Consider the following 12235-nt stretch of genomic DNA (forward strand, 5'->3'; position numbering starts at 1 on the left):
TCTTAGCATAAATATTTTATTTTTATATTCAGTATCAATCATCCACAAAAAAGCCACAGAAGACTATTTTGGAATGCACAGGTTAATGTGATTAGGACACCAATGTTTGCATTCAGGTACAACGCTTGTTTTGCAGGAATCACAGGGAAAATGATGCAGCTCTCCATAAAGATACAGGAAAAGTTGCTATTCCAAGTGAGGATACGAGAATCAGAATAATTCAGCCCCATCTGGTTGGGAGGAGGACACGGTTGGCTGTAAAAGAAGGGAAATCCACCCATTTCTACTCTCCGTTCTTAAGGAGGTTGTGTGCAAAAGAGAATCAGAGCTGGGGTGGGGCTAGGATATTTGGTGTAGCACGGGGTCCACCTCTAAACATAGTGGCAGAGAACATCTCACAGAGATCCTAGCAATTCCTAGAATCCCAAATTTCTTTGTTTTCCATTTCAACTTATTTATGGATATTTATCACTTACTCTCCCTTGGTATGAAACTTAGATTGTGAGATCTTTCAGTAACATATTGCTGAACGTGGGAATGCATCTCCTCTTTAGGAAAAAGACAAATTTTAAGCCTAAACCCCTATTACATATGATGAACTACAGTAAAAATTTGCAAAGTCCCTTTGAAATAAAAACAATGATTGATAACAGGTAATAAGCATACAAGACAAGTTTTAAAGACAAGCTTCAAGTAAACATGTAATTTAGAAGATCATCATCTCTTTTGACTCGTAATGTCCCGTAGCTCTTACAAAATATCCGCAGTGTTCTACATCAATGTTCATGGTTATAGAGTGGGAAAAAAAAACTCCAAAAATAGACCACTGAGTCAGATTATCTCCCAAGGGTCAATCTATTTATATGCAAATCTGGAAATGTAGAATAAAATCATTACACATTGACAAATAAAAGTAGAGGGAAAAAATGTTTAGCCATGACCATGATTAAAATTTTTTAATGAGAAGCTTCACCTGTAGTTCTAAAATAGCCAGAACCTGGAAGAACAAGAAAATATTATGAAATAGTAAATAAAAACTACACAAACACCACAAAGACCCAAAGATCAACATAGTTCAGTGAAAACTCTTTGTTTTTTCATTTTCTAATCAGAGATGTTAGGAAAGGAGAGTTTGTAATTATGAAATACTCTCCAAACATTTGCTTAGCTTCTTACACAAAGCCAATTAATTTCCGTTATATTACAACACTACCAACTGGGTGCTTGCTCTGTTTTCCTGCCTTAAATATTACTTCATTTCATGCTCACTTGGAAGTATTCATTTGATATTTTCTCTGATACCTCTGTGAGTTAGACATTAGCACCTGCAATTTATAGATGAAGAAACGAAGGCTTACAACCAACGTGCATGCACCACTCTCCCACACTGAAGTAGCCCTTGTGGTATCAGTAACTACTTCTCTGTATTAGTGTCTGATAGCCTAGGGCCTACATGTGAGAAAAGTCAAGGTAACCCTTCATTAACATCTTTCTGCTTATTCTATTTTCTCAGGATAGAAGTTTTCAAGTGCATATGCCACATGGTAAATTACGTCTTCTTTTTAGAATGACAATCATTATTTTTAAAAATCACACTCAAAAGAACTAATAATCAAAATATTTTCACATGCACAATGCAGTGTAACAATGGTATGCTTACTCACAACTTCATCCCTACACCCGCACCACGGAAGAATGGGGAGTGGATTTCGATTATGATTCACTTCCCTTTATTATTCATCCAAACAAACGCTAATGAACTAGAGACATAGTGCATTTTCTTATAATGTGCCATACCTGTTTCTTTATAAATAGCAAGCATTTATTTGATAAGAATGCAAAAAGAATAAGATTAACAAAATTCAAATCTCATAAATATATTTCTAATTTTTTTCCTATGAGAAAAATAACATCTTTACTAATATTCCTTTTTTTTTCTTTAGGTGAGGAAGTTGAAGCTCAAATATATGTTTATTATTTCTCCTCCAGAGACCCTTTCTTTTAACTTTATCTTTCTATTTTATCCAACTGTACAATTCACATACTTCTTTATATATGATTTTCTACCTAACTTTAGCTATATGACCTGAGTCTGAAAAAAAGATATAGGTAAAAGTGTGTGGTATTCCACTATATTTAATAATGCTATTAAAGGTGATAATTCTACTATTTTAATATACCTCTTCCCAAGAAAACTATGCTTAAAAAATCATAACTATCATTTCTTTTTAAAACCAAATCATAGACATCTGAACCAAATCCAAATATTAACAGCAATGAGTATCATCAGAATTGAGCATTAATTTCTCTGAGGAAAAGAAAATCATTTTCAAATAAATACTTTCAAAATCTCTTTATGACTTAAGTTGGATGTTTGGACAAATCCTGGGAATAAAGGGATCATTTTTACCTGTGCTCAGAAGAAACAGTCAGCCTTTGAGGAAACTGGGAAAGGAGTTTTTCTGCTCCTCATAATCTGCAAACGCAGAAGCAATAAACTCTGATTCAAAAGACACAGGTCTGGGATTCTGGTTCATGACGAAAGTATTTGGGAACCTCCCAAGATCAAGACCTCTTCCCTTAAAATATGCACGAAGGGTTCTGAAAAACTGAAGAAAGAAAACGTTCAGTGCCATATAAAAATTAAACATCCAAAAAGCTCAGAGATGAATATTTTCCCCATCTCTGTTTTCCCCCTGAGTTGACATTAGTCCTAATCTAAGCGGAAGGAAGTGGGAAACCTCGAAATAGAAGTACAAACTTTGGTTACTTCTATTCCACCTTCCTCTCCACTGTCACTTATCATGCCTTCTTTCTGACATTTCAGCCCTAAGCAAGGTAATTCACCATTCTTGTGGAAATCAAGGGAGGTATATCACCTACTTAGTAGCACCATGGTCAAAGGGGTCTTTGCTAGCACCTCTGAGTACTGAAGCCAGAGATTAAATCGACCACCGCAGTGATCAGAGCTCGGCGCACCCTCTCTGAAGGGTGGGGACGTCCCAGTCTGTCTTCGGCTACAGTTTCTTTTCAGACCTGGGTTTTCCTGCTTTCCTTTAGGAAAAGGTTTTACAAAAAACACATAAAATGTTCCGTGGTTGGAGGAGAATAATGATTCCATTTTCATCCATGGCACAAAGACCCCTGAGAATGACATCTCCATGCTTCTTCAGGGGTAACAGTGAACCCGTTTGTCTAACGGTTTGCACAGAAGCTGTGCAAAAGGCTATTTGATTGTTTTAATCCTATGTTGTTATAGTTCACATAATTTTCTTTGAGAAACTATGTTTGGAAATTATGTTAGTATGTTTATTGAACTTAACATATTTTCTCTGAGAGAAACTATGCTTTGAAATAGTAATGTTAGTATGTTTATTGAACTTAGCATATTTTTAAAAGAGAATTTTTACTGATGTCTTTACGGTTTTCTTCTTAGACAGCCTTATGTTGAAAATAATGTCTACCAAAGACTACCAAAGGTCAACTTTCAGTTTTTGCAATTGAGCTTTGCATGTGTTGGTTGTATGAGAATCTGTTTTATTATCAATTCAATCTAAGCTATGCAAAAAGCAATTTCCTCTTGATTTTGTATATGTATCAGAAACTAAGTCTATAAAATCAGTGTGTTCTCTAAGATCATTTGCAAATGTAATGTGCTGTGTGTGTGTAAGATCCTTTCTAAATATATGTTTGTTCTCCTTACAGAAACAAATGTAAATTGGCCAGAGGAACAATAGGACACCGGCCACTACGCTAGCAAGACCCTCACATGTCCTGCTGAAGAATCTTCCCAGAGCTTGGCAGCCTCCTCTCCACTGTGGTCCAGCAGAGTGCAGTGTGCATAAACCCAGAGAGGGGCCTGTTCCGCTCTGCCTCTCAGCTGTCCCTGACTATGTTCTTACCAGATCTCGGTTTCTGGGGTTGTTGCGGGGCTTCCATTTCTCTTCGTTTCTCAGCATGGCTCCGTGACCAAGCCCGAGTAGTGCCAGGCCAACACACAGCAGCAGGAATGCTTTGGGCATGGCGGAATGAAGCTGAGCAAGAGCAAGGACGAGGGAAATATCGGCAGTCAGAGAGGGAGAGAAGAGAGAGGAGAGGAGAGAAAAGGAGAGAGGAGAAGAGGGGAGCAAAAACAGAAAAGAGAAAGAAGAAACATTTTTAAAAGACAGACAATGGAGAAGTAGTGTATCAGTTCACCCTAATTTTGCAGACTTGTTTTTCTCCGGATTCATCTGCATATGAAGCCCCCCAGATACAGCTGATTAGCTTAAGAGTCCACGAGGAAGAAAATGTTACATAGTGATACACAAAGCAATTATGAATACAACCTACAAAGTCTAAGTATGGCTTTTCATCTTTGAAAAAATGCACTTTGTGGTCTCCAAAGAAAATGCACTTCATAAAAAAGAACAAGCAAACAAATCTTAAGTTACTCATAAATGTTAAGACAGTAGTCTCCAAAGAGAAAGAAAAATATATACCCCAAACCGAGAAATGCGCTGTACACACATCTGAGACAGACACAGACCACACTGGCCTAAGTAGAGATTGTCTCCCACCCCAAGGCATGAAATGGAAATGAAATACACAGAAGGGCTAATAAAACTTACCAGGTTTGGGCTTTGGCTGGTCCTGGTTGGTACCCCACCTACAATCAGTAAGGCAATCACGGCTACTTATAACCAGTGGACCGGTTGCAGGTAGGTGTCTCTGACGTGAGCAGGCGCAGTTCAAAAATAATGATTCCATTTTCATCCATGGCACAAAGACCCTTGAGAATCACTACTTCATGCTTCTTCAGGGGTAACAGTGAACCTGTTTGTCTTATAAATACAGCAACCTCTCCTCCAACCACGGAACATTTTATGTGTTTTTTATAAAATACACAGGCACTTCCATGCAGCCAAGTGGCTTTCTACTTTTTCACTTTCAAAAGACGGTGTATATACAGCAGCTAGGAATGTGATGAGGATTATCCCTCCTAATAGAATGTTCGTTTGCAAATATCGGCTTCTCAAATTAACAGCATTTTTTGAATAGGAAATTCTACTCCAAGAGACAAAATTGCTTTTTGTGACCTACACCTTATATTTGTTCTGAGAATCTCAGGAAGCTTGGCAAGTTTTCAATAGTGGCACAGTTTATCATAATACCCCTTCAAAATAGAGCAAAAAGATAGCACGTGTTTCATGGAAAAAAGCAGCATCCTCTTGCTGAATAAATGCTATCTGTAGAAAATGGTAGGGTTGAGAAATTGAACTCGATGAGTTACAAAGTTGCTTTGGTACCAGTAATTCAGAACAATCCAGGAAAAGCTCTTTGTGAGAAGGCTAGTAATCTAGACTGGAGATTGTCTGGCTATTAACTCTCTAGAAATTGTCTAGTCTCAGTCTTTCTATCTTGACTTTGAGCAAGTCACTATGACCTTCATTTGTTCGTTTCTTTGTTCATTTTACAAATTTTTTATTGACTTCCTACTACTTGCCAGGTACTGCACTAGGCTTTGAGGATAACATGGTAAGAATAATAAATATAGGCCCTACCTTCATTGAACTGACAGATTAGTGGCAATATAGACAATCAAAACACATAAACAATTTATAAAACAAATATAAGTGATATAAATATTATAAATCCAAATGATAATTTCTATGAAGAGAAAGTAGGGTCTATAAGAGTGTAAGAAGGGGGATTTGATTTGGTCTCAGGGGTCAGGAGAGCTTCTATGAAGAAGTAACCTTACATCTGATAGATGAGTGGGAGTTACCAAGGGAGTACAGAGGGGGAAGAAGTTCAAGCAAGGTGAACAACTGTGCTAGACCCTGTGGCTGAAAGGAACATGGCACATTAAAGCAACTGAAGGTAAATTAGCACGCCGGGAATAGAGGGAGCAGGGGGTAGCCTGCTGCGAAATGGGGCTGGTCAGGGGTCAGATTATGATCTTTCTGCTGCAAGTAATGCTCACTGATTGAAGGGTTTTAAGTGTACTAGATCCTATGGGAGGCAGGGCTAAGGGGAAGAGAATTTCCAGACCAATTCCCAGGGCTCAGGATTATGCAGTTGAGTGGAGTACATGCCTTTAGCTGAGAAATCAAACACTGGCATGGAGTGAGGGTCAGGAGTTCCAGATGGAGCACTGAGTTTGAGGAGCTTCTGAGATCTCCAGGTGGGGATGGAGAGTGTATATCAGGATACCCAGGTCTGGGTTCAGAGGGGAGGGGTGGGAAGGAAATGTAAATATGGGATTGTTAGCATATGAATGGGTGAGAGTACCTCAGTACAAATTAGCAAAGGAGAAGAAAAAGTGGCCTAGGAGTTGGCTTTGAGAAATTTTAACCAGTAACAGCCATATACAAGAATCTATACAAAAGAGACACTGGAGGTACGGGGGAAACCAGGAAAGTATGGAAGCAAAGGAAAGAAGTGTTTCTAGAAGGGACAAATTGGGTAAAATGAGACTGAAAAGGGCCCATGGAGCCTTAGAGTTGTTTTGGTTGATGGAGGTGAAAGATTGGAAGTGAGGGATGGAGGGGAAAGAAAGAGAGTGGGGACACCAAGCTCTTGAGAAGTTTAGCTGTGAAGAGGGAGTAAGAAGGAAGCAGCTGGAGAGGTCAGTGGAATCATTGTTTTTAATGTGAGAGACTTGAGTTTGTTTAAATATCAGTAGTTAATTGAGTAAATGAGTACCCTGGAATATCATTACTTCAACTCTCCTTAAACTCCAGAGTTTGAAGTTAAAGGATCTAATAATATGTATTAAATTGTTAAGTGAGATTATAGCCAAGTCACTACACTACAAACTCCTTAGACAAGGCTCATCTCTGCATTCCCAGTGCCGAGCACTGAACCCGATAAATAGACAATGCACTTTTTAAATGGGAAAGACTGAATAAATTGGAATAAGACTTGCAAAGCCATTTATCTATAAATAAGTCATAGCTTTAGCTATGTTTGTATAACAACACAGCACATTTGTTTGACCTCTTAAGAGCTCCCCATTTTAAGAAATATTTAGAGTTTTTCAAGGGCTCAGTGGACCAACACACATATTATAACCTTGTTACTAAAACTTGTTTCCCTAATTGTTAAAATAAATTACATATTTCTAAAATTTTGGTTTTAAAACCTTTGTGTCTTAATATTATATCTCTTTTGAAGAGCAGAATGTATTATTGAGAGAGCTGATGATATTTTCTTCAGACTCTGTATCAACACAACATTCAGTAGATGTGTTGCCAATTTATTGTTCAGTGGATTTCAATCAACAGAGAAGAAAATCAAATAAGGATAGCTCAGGTTCCCAAACCATCAGTTTCTGGTCCAAATTATTCCATTTGGTCTCTTCATTAAATAGAACATTTGTAAAAGTAGCAGTTGGGATAGTCTGAGCAAAAAGACTCTTCCACAACCCAGAGGCATCAGAATGAAGGGTTTTGCTGGCATTTCTCAATTAGAATTTGACAGGAAAATAGAGTACTCAGGACAGGGCGACTAACAGAAGAAAGTCAATAAATATGTGCTCACTGAATTATAAACTTAAATTAGAAATTCAAACATAATGGTAAAGGTGAGGAAAGGGCACTCAGTGAAGAGGCTATTCTGGGAGGCAGAGAGAAACTTTAAAACTGTCTCTGTTGGACTATATAACATTTTCAAACCCTTCCTGTCTCTATTAGGAAAAAAAAAGAAGAAGAGCCGATAGAGCTAGTTAGGTACATCACGAACAGCGATGAGAATTTGACGTCCTTTTCTTTCCCCAGGTTTGAGTAAGCGAAAGGGAAACTTATTGTTTTAGATTGCTTCCTCAGTGATGACGAGAACTGCAGAAAAGTTGCTAAGATGATTAATAGAGTGAGCCAGGCAGCGTTCTGCTCATAGCAGTCACATCTGCTTTTTGTGGCAATGGGATGAATTCAGCTTGAGAGTAGGCTAAAGAGAAGGGGGGATAAAAGACATAGGTCTCTGCCAAGCACAGAGCAGAGGCAAAGAGCCCTGGCTCAGCGGACCCTCAGTGACCACAATGGATGGGAGAGGAGAGGCTGACCCCTCATATCATGAGGCCACACAAAGCTTCCAGATCCCATGAGCCACTGAAACCACTGGAATTGAATTCCCTCTCTCCCCCAGGGATGACAAAGCAGTTTAAAAAAAAAATTCCCATGACATTCTTGAACATGTCTACAATATGGTCAACCACTTGTCCCTTTTCCCAGTGACAATGCAGTGGGAGTATCTCCAATTATAGAGTTGACCCTCAGAATTCTCTAGTTATTCATCATGTAGAAATTTCTTTTATTATTAGCTGTCTTCCGTCTAAAAAATACTATCCTCTTGTTTAAATGCTATCCTTTTGTTTAAAAATGCTGTTCTCTTGCTTTGAAATGTTTTAAAAATGCTGAAGGGCATATTAAAGATGAAAAAATATCTCCCACTGTTTAAAACATGTTACGTATGTTTTTACTTCTTAGGGCCAGAGTGTGAGCCAATTCTAGAAGCCTAGATGCGTAAAGGAAGAAAGACAAGGTCTAGGTGGGGTGGCTATCCTTCCCTGAGAGAGTTTGGCCTCAGGCTGGCCTCAGCCTCTGCTTTCATCAGGCCTTCGCTGTCATCAGCTGGGACCTGGGAGTGGCCTTTCCTTCTCCCATGGTCCCTCCTCTGGCCTGTTTCCTCCCTGCCACCAGCCTTCCTGAGAAACATGCGCTAGTCAGAGAGGGGCAGCCAGCACACGTACTGTTCAGTCCTGTCCTAAATTTAAGCTATTTCTCCTACAAGTACGATGGGGGTGCAGAGGCAACAAAAAGCATGATAGTCATACTTGATCTGAAGCCAGCTCAGAGAAAACAAAGCAAGAAAATGGACATCCAGATTGACACCCTGACTGAGGTATAAACCAAACTGTCTCGACCTGGATTTGAGCAACAGTTTCCCAATTCCCCGTTATGTCAGGCCATTTTGGTATCTCCAAAAGTCATAATAAAGGAGTGAAGGATTACTCCTAAAATATAGACTCCTACATCACTTCCTTTGGCTTTGCAAACAGCTTTTCAGCAGGCAGTCTGCTTTTATAGCAGAGCGCCTGAGGTGGTCCACAACATCTTTGGCTTTGCAACTGACTCTGGAGCAGACAACAGGAAGACAAGGTCGCACTGATAAGGCAAAGCTTACTGGCATCCCTCCCACCTCTAGGGGCTTCTTGATGCCAGAATGATAAAGTCTAAGCTCTTGCGGATGATAAAAACGCCAGTCGTACCCTCCCAGCCATTTGACCTCGCCAGTGACCACCACCCACACTTCTACCTTCGTGCCTTTGACCTTGTGGTTGCTTCTGCCTGGAATGCCTTCTCTGACTCCTGTGTGCCTTCAGAACGCCCTGCCCTTCAAGGATCACCTCAAATATCACTTCTGAGGAAAAAGAAGCCACTTAGTCACTTCAATGGCTCTTACCTTGCTGAATTAGGATCTGCTTCCACGTGTCTCTTCGTCCCCCACACGGACTTCCTGAAGTAGGCACCAGGTCTTTTTTCATCATCTTCTTCTTCAGAACTTGGCATATAATGCCTGGCATAGAATTTATATGGCATAATATATATACATAGAGAGGCATATCACAGATGTTCATGGAATTAATAATTCTTCAGGTAAAATCTGAGCTTAGATTCTTAAAATGCTCTTTTGAAATTTGAGCTTTGTTATATTTTTATTTTGTATTGTTCATCCAAAGATTTACATACTGTCATATTTTAACAAAGAGGGAAGAGAAAACTGTAGGTGGACAATAAATATTTGATTTGACTTGAATATTCAAATGAACCAGTCAAATGTAAGTTAATAGCAATCTAGCTGCTGTACACAAAGCAATGGAGATTGCAGGGAATGTGGCAATTTTATGACCACACACCCCTTTCTATTTAAATTGTTTTGGAGGGGAGGCTGCAAGCCAAGGAATCTGGGCAGTCACCAGAAGCTGGAAGAGGAAAGGAACAGATTCTTCCTTAGAGTTTCCAGAGGGAGTGAATCCTGCACCCACCTTGATCTTGGCTCAGTGATGCTAATTTCAGATGTCCGGCTTCCAGAACTGTGAAAGAATAAAGTTTTGTGTTAGCCGCCCACTTCTTGGTAACTAACATACAGGAAACTGAGACAAGGAATAGCAAGATGTCAGGTCAACCATGCAGGAAAAAGACCCGTAACTCTCTACAATTTCTTTAGCTTCTACTGAAAGCATTGAGCCATGTCTAGACTTAGAAGCTGGATCTGAGTTCTTTATTCCCTTGTGAGAAAGGTGGAGCTTCTTCGGTCATCCAATTCGTAACACAAAATGGATTTAGGCTGAAATGTCTATTACGAACCTGAGGTTTTATGTGAGTAAAATTATACTAATTTTTTTTAATACAAAAGGGATGAGAAAAGGTTCCATTTTAAACTATTAAGTTAGGTATGACCCTATCGATGAGTCACATAATTTTGTAAAGGACCACATATTTTAACCCATTAATAAAATTATTTAAGTGTCTGGAAGAAACGCCATTCTTAAAATGTTACATAAAGTTCCAGACACAAAATTTGTATGATAAAAAGAGTAGTTTCAGAGAAGAAAAAAATTGAGGACAATTCAGATGGGTATTTCTTTGGATATTTTGGGGCATAGTGGGGAAATGCTTTTCTTTCTTAGTGCTATTTATCAATTGTGAACTCTGAAATACAGCTAGTGAGCTTTTATCCTTAAAAAAAAAAAATCAACAGAATTCCCTCAAAAAACAAAACCAAAATCAGCTCCCCACCAAAAAAAAAACCAAAAAAGAAAAAAAACAATGGTTAATTCCCAGTATTCTGGGAGCTCTTTCATACTTCAGGTGTATAAAATGTTATTCCATTAAACAAACAGAAGAGCAGACCTTTACCCTTTCCCTTCAGAAGTACATTCTGTGAGTCTGGCCCAGGGAAAACTCATGAGAAATCTCAGAGCAGAGATGATGCCATCTTCATGCTCCAACAGTAATGTGCTCCCAGGTGGCAGCGGGGACCTTCTAGGCTTCTGCAAAGAACATCACCTGTTGACTTCTGTTTTTAAAATTCCACTTTTAAAATTGGCTTTTTGAGGTTTTATGACTGAGTTGTACAAGTGTCGTATGTAGTCTGAAAACAAATCCATCATCAGGAATATGGTTCTGTCTGTGATTTGCCTGTAAATTTTCTTAATGGTGTCTTTTGATAAGCAGAAGTCTTTAGTTGCAATGAAGTATGACTTACCAATTTTTAAAATCATTCCTTTTTTATTCTGCCTAATTACCTTGAACTGCCATCATGTCACAATGTAGTCTCCTATATTTTCTTCTAGAGGCTTCATAGTTCAGTTTTTACATTTAGATTTATGAGTCATCTCAAATTAGTCTTTGTGCATGATGTGAGGAAGGGTCCAGGTTTATTTATGTTTTTCCATATGAGTATTTAGTCATTCCAGCACTATATGTTGAAAAGATCTTTCTTTTCCCATTGGAGTGTTTTGGCACCATTCTTGAAAATCAGATGACTATAAAACGTTGGATCTATTTTTTAACACTTTGTTCTGCTCCACTGCTGTACGTATGTATCTGTCCTTCTGCCTTTTCCACACTGCCTTTGATTACCTTAGCCTTACAGTAGGCTTGAAATCAAGTAGTGTGAGTCTTTTTCAAAGTTGTTGTGACTATTCAAAACTGTTCACTTCTCCATATAAATTATAGAATCAGCATGTAGATTTTTAGAAAAATAGCATGCTGGGATTTTGACTGAGATTGCATTTAGTCTACATATCATATTGGAGAAAAATGGCATCCTGAAAATAGTGAGCCTTCCAACCAATGAATATTATATCTCACTTAAGGCTTTAATGGAATTTATATAAAATTGGAATTTATATAAAAATAGAACTTTTATAAATTCTAACACATAAAAATTAAAGAGAACAGAATCATGCAAGTCCATGCCCTTACTGCTCAGCTTCAACAATTAACACCACATCGGCAATTTTGTTATGGACATAATTGTTTTTGTTAAATCTGGATTTTGGACTACCTTGGGCCATTGTTACTATCATTCATTCAGAAAAATATTTAACACATTTCTACCATGTAAAACACACATTGCTAAGTGTGGGAATGCAAAGAGGTATATGGAAAGGGATGTGATCACTGCCTGGGAGGCACAGACAATCTATTTGGAGAGGCAGCATGGTGTGGTGGAAAGAACTGCAGAA

General features: G+C 38.5%; 1 protein-coding gene across 6 annotated transcripts in view; it reads right to left on the reverse strand.

Annotated features, from left to right (window-relative positions):
- The window catches only part of LOC140845010 (uncharacterized protein C2orf66-like), a 75362-nt gene continuing 63127 nt past the window's right edge, over window positions 1-12235 (reverse strand). For 2 of the 6 annotated variants that reach the window (XM_073218456.1, XM_073218458.1), the window contains exons 2-7: window positions 10028-10075; window positions 9445-9558; window positions 4611-4648; window positions 3903-4034; window positions 2411-2609; window positions 1-997 (exon numbers count right to left, since the gene is read on the reverse strand). In XM_073218456.1, the coding sequence (XP_073074557.1) occupies window positions 2430-2609; window positions 3903-4034; window positions 4611-4648; window positions 9445-9529 (435 nt within the window). In that variant the 5' untranslated portion in view covers window positions 9530-9558; window positions 10028-10075 and the 3' untranslated portion in view covers window positions 1-997; window positions 2411-2429. Of the gene's footprint in view, window positions 998-2410; window positions 2610-3902; window positions 4035-4610; window positions 4649-9297; window positions 9403-9444; window positions 9559-10027; window positions 10076-10901; window positions 12232-12235 lie in introns of those variants that run through there. The other 4 variants (XM_073218455.1, XM_073218457.1, XM_073218460.1 and 1 more) reach the window with 4 other exon arrangements.

The sequence above is a fragment of the Manis javanica genome, chromosome 12 (assembly GCF_040802235.1).
Source record: "Manis javanica isolate MJ-LG chromosome 12, MJ_LKY, whole genome shotgun sequence".
NCBI lineage: Eukaryota > Metazoa > Chordata > Mammalia > Pholidota > Manidae > Manis > Manis javanica.